Consider the following 6,547-nt stretch of genomic DNA (forward strand, 5'->3'; position numbering starts at 1 on the left):
ATGGTGACTTATCTCGATGCTGGCAGTTTCGGTGATGGCTTTGAAGGTCACGGCTGGAAATGGGCGGGTACCATCGTGCGTGCTGGTGAGGTGGTGACGATGCCCGTGGTGGCGCTCATCGGCTTCTTGGCGCAGCCTCGCCTGAACTACGCGCTTGCTTGCGACGGACTTTTGCCACGTATCTTTGCTGAGGTGGATTCCAAGGGCAACTTGTTCAAGAACACGCTCATCACGGGTCTGTTCTTCACGGTGATTGCCATCGTGGTGCCCTTCGATACCCTCTGGGACATTGTCAATTTCGGTGTTATGATGTCGTTCATTATTGCCAACGTGTCGCTGACTTTGGCGCGTATGAAGCCGCAGTCGCCCAAGCTTTCTCCTATCCTGATCGCCGCGCTCGTTGTGACGGCTGGATGCACGGCCTTCCTGTACCAGGAGGGATACGAGAACAATGCTTCGACTGCGTGTCTTGTTTTCGCTATTATCTTCCTCGTCATCACCGTTGGTATCTCGGTGATTCTCTTCGTCAAGTGCCCGCAGACAGCCAATGCGCCCGGTTTGTTCGCCGCCCCGCTGGTGCCGTTCATTCCGATGATCTGTATCCTTGCCGACTGGTACATGATCGCGCAGATCGACCACTTGGCTCTGGGTCTTAGTTTCGCCTGGATGGCTGTCGGCGCGCTCTCATACTTTGTCTACGGATACTTCCATGCCGAAGCACGCGACAACTGGAGCCAGTTGATGGGTCAGAGCCTTCCCTTGCACGGAGACAGCCTCTCAGCACCCATGCTCTCGGCCAAGTACTCTTCGGTGCAGGACCTCAAGTCCCCCGCCGTATAGGTAGTTCTACGTGGTAAATCGGGGCAGTCTGTCAACTATCTAATTGACTTCTCCCTCGCTAGGTTCTATAATGATTGCAGCTCCGGCAGCATTGAGTTATCTGGTGTGTCGCGCTCCATATGCGTCGTTCTATCGATCTGCAGTGTGTTGCGCTCCAGACTCATGGCCATTCGGCTCATGGGCCATGTCTGCGAACGCCTCAGCTTGAAGTTGTTTGAGTTGATGATTGTAATGTTGCGCAAGCGCAACTTGGGCAACTTCAGACTTTGTGTGCACCACCTAATCACTTCAGATTCCTCCACGCTCAGTCGCAACTATGCCGCTTCGCTCGCCTTCCGACGGCGGCGACGGCGCCAAAGGGGCCGCACAAGGCCGCAAGACCGAGTACGGCACCTTCTCCAGCTCCGATTCCGCCCAAGAACCGCAGAAAACGGCCCAGAAATCGCCGCAGAAGGACACAAAACCCGACGCTAACAAAGTCTCTAAACCTCCAGCTAATGCGCTTCATCCCGAGTCACCAAGCACCGCCTGGTGGCGTAAACTATTCTTCGAGTTCTTCGACAAGAAACTTTTAAACAGTGAGCTGGACGCGAGCCAAGTGTGGGAGCTCACACCCCAGCACACAAGCGTCGAAGCCTCCGCGGCCTTCCGAGAGGTCTACGCGCAAAGCCGCGAGTGTCGAGGAATGTGTAGAATCAAGCGCGCAATCTTCCGCACTCATAGGTGGAGCCTGACAGTCTGCTGGGTGCTCCAATTCGTCAGTCTACTGTGCGACGCCTGCACACCCGTGCTGCTGTACATGCTGCTGACTATGGCCATCTCCAGGGAGTACACACAGACGCAAATATTTGCTCTACTGGGTCTACTGTACGTCACAGCACTGGCTGAAGTGCTTCTCCATAGTCACAGTCACTTTTTAGGCTTCAAGATCCACATAAAGATCATGGGGGCGCTGCGTGCGCTAGTATTTGAGAATACTATCAGCCAACCGGAGCATATTCCGGGCCATGCAGCTGGGAGTTACGACAGTGAGAGCGGCAAGAAGAGGATGGCGGAGGTGGCGCATTTGTACGCTGAAGATGTGGTGAATGTGGCCAAAATGGTGAACCACATGCAGTTCTTGTGGCGGAGCGTGCTGCAGATTATATTTGAACTCTGCATCCTCGTACAAGTGATCGGCATTAAATTTAAGCCTGTAGCAATCGCTTTCCTCTTCATGGCAGTGTTTGCAAAGTTCCTATCAGCAGCTGGGAGTCGACTACGTCGCAAGCTGCAGAAGAAGATCGAAGCGAGACTGAACGTGATTCACGAGTGCTTTAAGGGCATTCAGATGGTTAAACTCAATGCGTGGGAGGATAAAATGCAGGAGAAGATTGAACGCGCCAGGAAGGAGGAGAACAGAGAGCGTCGTAGAGTGAACGTTGTGGCAGCTCTACAGTACTGCGTTGGAGTGGACTCGCCCAACTTGGCCTCTATATTCATTTTCGGGTGGGTTGCGCTGCAAGATTCTAGTGCGTTGTCACCAGCGCGAGTTTTTCCGGCGCTTTTGTTGCTGCGTCGCATTAAGACGCACTTCTCCAGTATCGCGGTGCTTTTTGACGTCGCGAGTAAAGGCCACGCATCATTTTGCAAGATTGACAGTTTCTTGACCGAATGCGATGCTAAAGCTTGTGCTCGAAACCAGACCGAGGATTGTCGGCGTCCACAGATTAGCACTGCCGGCTCCAGCGCGCCAGAAACTGTAGTGGCGATGGAGCATGCATGCTTTGGTCAGTCAACGGAAGAAGGGAAGGCATTGCTGGCTAACGTAACATTCCGCTTACGGCGAGGACAATTGGCTATGATTCAGGGGAAAGCAGGTGCTGGAAAGTCCACAATACTCAATGCACTGCTGGGTGATATCGAATGTCTTGATGGGAGCGTTTATATCGCTAAAGATTGTCGGGTTGCATACTGTGCACAGGAGCCGTGGCTGCAGACGCTGAGTATCCGCGACAACATCCTGTTTGGATCGGCTTTTGACTACAAGAAGTACTGGTGTGTGGTCGAAGCGTGCTGTCTGAAGGATGATCTGCGGATGCTGCCAGAAGGTGACAATACACAGGTCGGGCCAAAGGGAATCAACTTGTCTGGTGGACAAAAGGCTCGTATTGCACTAGCGCGTGCATGTTATGCCGACGCGGACGTATACTTGCTGGACTGCCCGTTGGCTAGTGTTGACGCTATTGTCCAGAACGACATTTTTACCAAGTGCATTGTGGAGCTGCTGCGGTTCAAGACGGTGCTTATGGTGACGCACAATCGAGAGCTGTCATCATCTAGTTTTGTGGATCATGTGCTTCGTATTGAAGATCTCACAGTCGTCGTTGAGTCTGCTGAAAAAGGTTGGGAAGTCGGTCGTCATCCATCCAGAAGAGTGGATCCAAGAAACTCACTTCCTCCATGGAAGAGCGAGGAGCCACAAGACAATAAGAAGGAGACATTGCATCCACGCGGCCTTGCGCTTTGGGAGTCTGCTGCGCTGCCATTATCGTCCACAGCAATGCTTGTGAAACCAAAATCTACGAAATCACCAGTGACTTCGATTACTACGCAGGTACCTGTAACGTCAGAGTGCGTTGGGCTTAAAGTGGCCAGGAAGTTCAAGTGGAAAGAGGAGTGGTTTTCGATCAAGACGTGGAAAATGCTCTTGAAAGGCAACAAGTGCATGCGCTTTCACGTTCCAGCCAAGTTCTTTCTCTTTCTCTACGCTGTCGCTGTCACCTCAAAGGATGTATTCCTGATGAAATGGAGTGACCGAGTTGATCACGGAGACGTCTCGTCGATGAAACACTCAGCGAACGTCTACGGTGCTTTAGTGCTCAGCTCCATGATCTCTGGATTCGCCAGCTCTGTGCTGCATGCTCACGCGATGGCCAACTCTGCCAACATGATGTTCCATGAGATGACTGCAGCGCTGCTGCGTGCCCCGATGACGTTCTTCTACTCAACACCCGTGGGAGAGCTATTCAATCGATACTTCAACGATGTTCGAGTGCTAGATACGACGTTCGCATTGGCTTTTATGGCCATGTTCCGTTCGGCTATAACGATTCTCGCTGCTGATGGCATTCTCTGGTACTTCACGGGTATTGCGGGTACTAGCATCCTGTTGATCGTGATGTACGTGGTCAAAGAGTTCATGACGTTGGGGTTCCTGGTGGGTTTGCTGCAGCTCTCGTTCCGTGCTGAAGCTGCCAACTTGAACTTCATTTCGGAAGCGCTGGACGGCTCCGCGACGATCCGTGCGTTCGGTCGACAGCAAATTAACCGTTTTCGAGTGGAACATGGAGTGCTGTCCGATGAACTCATGAAGGGCCAGTATCACACTGAGGCGTTCAACCGATTCGTGCTGATCCGCTGTGATCGTGTCCTCGGCATTCATATGTTGCTGCTGATGGTGCTGCTGTCTATGAACAACGTGTCTCCAGCTGAGCTTGGCCTGATGCTCTACTACGTATTCACGATCAACTCCGATGTCTACACGTTGAGCTCCAAGCTGCTGGAAGTTGCGCTGTGTTTGCTAAATGTCGAGCGAGTGCGCAAGTACGGACTTATCGAGCCGGAACTGCAGAGTTACGAAGGTAACCCACTGGCAATCCCTGCAAGCTGGCCACACCGCGGCGATGTTGTATTCGAGAACGTTTCGTTCAGTTATGCTAGTTCGTCGAATGATGACAAGCAATCGCTGGCGCTTTGTGACGTGAGCTTCTCTGTGCAAGGCGGTGAGAAGATTGGCGTGGTTGGTCGTACCGGATCTGGCAAGAGTTCGTTAGCGATGGCTCTCTTCCGTGTACACCCGTTGGCTAAAGGACGCATTCTTGTTGATGGGATTGATGCGTCATTGCTGACGTTGAATGCACTGCGTACAAACGTGTGTATTATCCCGCAGTCGCCGCTATTCTACAGGTGTTCAGTCCGCAACTACCTCGATCCGTTCAACGAGTTTGGTGACGTAACGCTGCTGGACGCGTTGCGTAGATGTGGACTCAAGGGCAGCATGGCCAACCTCGAAGCCGAGCTGTCCGACAACGGCGAGAACTGGAGTTTGGGTGAACGACAGATGCTGTGTCTCGCGAGAGCTGTGTTGCGGCCGTCACGTATCGTGGTGCTGGATGAGTCTTTCTCTGCTGTCGACCAGACGAATCAGTCGACGTTGCTTAATGTGCTCGATACGGCCTTCCGAGACTCAACACTTTTTCTCATCACGCATCGGTTGGATGACGTACTTCAGTTCGACAAGATCCTGGTCATGCAAGAGGGACAGGCGGTTGAGTTTGGACCAGCGGAGGACCTTGCGGCAGACCCAGACAGTGCGTTTTATGAGTTTCTCGAAACGACGCTATTGACGTACTAGTGCGGTGTCTTATCGAGGCAGGAACATAGATTCCAGAAGGTAAAATGTAAACTACGTAGTAATACTTAACGTTTTGCTAAGTTACAAGTAATAGCATTGCTTTGTTTGTTTGTTTGTAGTAGGATAAAATGCAAGTGCATGTTTAACCACAACAAGAATCCTACGAGTCTCCAGTTAGCCTACAGCCCGTGTCACAATAACTAGTTATGATCCATGAGAGCTTTTACGTAACTTAGCAAGCATCTCTCTTCACCTGTTGCCGAGTGATCTTTCCAACATACTGTGTCACGTCGATAACAACCTTTTCTCTGTAATTCTTTCCGTCCGTTGTTTTGTAGGGACGAAAGTAAATGGTCGTAAGTGTTGGTCGAGGCGATGAAGAGAAACTCTTCGCGAGTCTTTAAATTTTCATAGACACCTTTCAAGCACTGATAATCGATGGGGAGTGCTCTACCCATAGTCGACTGAGCGCAGATGACAAGACTTTCACGTGCAACAACAAAACACTGCGTCAATAAATTGACGAAAACGCCTTCGAAAGGGGAATGTACAGCACTAAGTCATTCTTGATCTCGGATGCCGCTTCAACCATCTTGACTATCAACTCCGTCGGACAAGCTCTGGCATTCGACTTTAGTTAATGAGGTTCACGCAAATTCGTTGTAAGTCCCTGTGTGTGGCGAACGCTGAGCAAACCGAGCACAGCTCAATGCCTCCGTTGTGCGATTTTGCATCCAAGACAAACGGTGAAGTGTCCAATAAACCAGATCAGTTTTACGCTGCATTTGCTGCACAAATGTGCTATTGCACCCAATTCCTCACACGGCTAGCATTTCCTGTGGCATGGACTTTCTGGAAGCACAAGCGCGGACTTCACCACACCATCACGACGTCGAAGGCCTGTTTCCAACGTACTTGGAAGATATTTAGTGACAGTGAGAGCAACATCTCAAAAGACAGTCGTGCTCGTTGACAACCACGATAACAAAGCCAACTTCGTCAACCACGTGCTCGCATCACATGTGAACTCCGCTGCGATCTCCGCCTTGATCGTCTTCTTCAAATACACCATGTCGCTTATCCGGAGTTGTTTATATCCATTCACACCGAGAACGCTTTCCAAGTCAACTAACGATTGCACAGAACAGCTTCATTATTTTAGAGGTACAGATTCTGGACTGCCGAACAGAATAAAAGTTAGCACATGATCCTATTGCAGACATCTTCCTGTCAATCAAGGACTGAGCCAGCTTAAAAAGTGTTATCTTACGAAAAATAAAAAGTAATAGAAGTACAAGCATTAATGCACCA

General features: G+C 50.9%; 3 protein-coding genes across 3 annotated transcripts; all 3 read left to right on the plus strand.

Moving 5' to 3' along the window:
* Window positions 1–840, plus strand: PPTG_02246 (hypothetical protein; the record flags this gene model as incomplete). Its single annotated transcript, XM_008893286.1, has 1 exon — window positions 1–840. One exon carries the CDS (start codon window positions 1–3, stop codon window positions 838–840), a length of 840 nt encoding a protein of 279 aa, XP_008891534.1.
* Window positions 841–934: 94 nt separating this feature from the next.
* Window positions 935–5,450, plus strand: PPTG_02247 (hypothetical protein). The gene has a single exon (XM_008893287.1). It carries the CDS (start codon window positions 1,157–1,159, stop codon window positions 5,234–5,236), a length of 4,080 nt encoding a protein of 1,359 aa, XP_008891535.1. The 5' UTR covers window positions 935–1,156; the 3' UTR covers window positions 5,237–5,450.
* Window positions 5,451–5,945: 495 nt separating this feature from the next.
* Window positions 5,946–6,209, plus strand: PPTG_20903 (hypothetical protein; the record flags this gene model as incomplete). Its single annotated transcript, XM_008894330.1, has 1 exon — window positions 5,946–6,209. The coding sequence occupies one exon, from the start codon at window positions 5,946–5,948 to the stop codon at window positions 6,207–6,209; it is 264 nt and encodes an 87-aa protein (XP_008892578.1).
* Between the last annotated feature and the right edge of the window lie 338 nt (window positions 6,210–6,547).

Source organism: Phytophthora parasitica, assembly GCF_000247585.1.
Source record: "Phytophthora parasitica INRA-310 unplaced genomic scaffold supercont2.2, whole genome shotgun sequence".
NCBI lineage: Eukaryota > Oomycota > Peronosporomycetes > Peronosporales > Peronosporaceae > Phytophthora > Phytophthora nicotianae.

Bases quoted from the DNA above. Each gene is read 5' to 3' on its own strand.
- PPTG_02247 (XM_008893287.1), top strand. From the start codon at position 1,157: ATGCCGCTTCGCTCGCCTTCCGACGGCGGCGACGGCGCCAAAGGGGCC.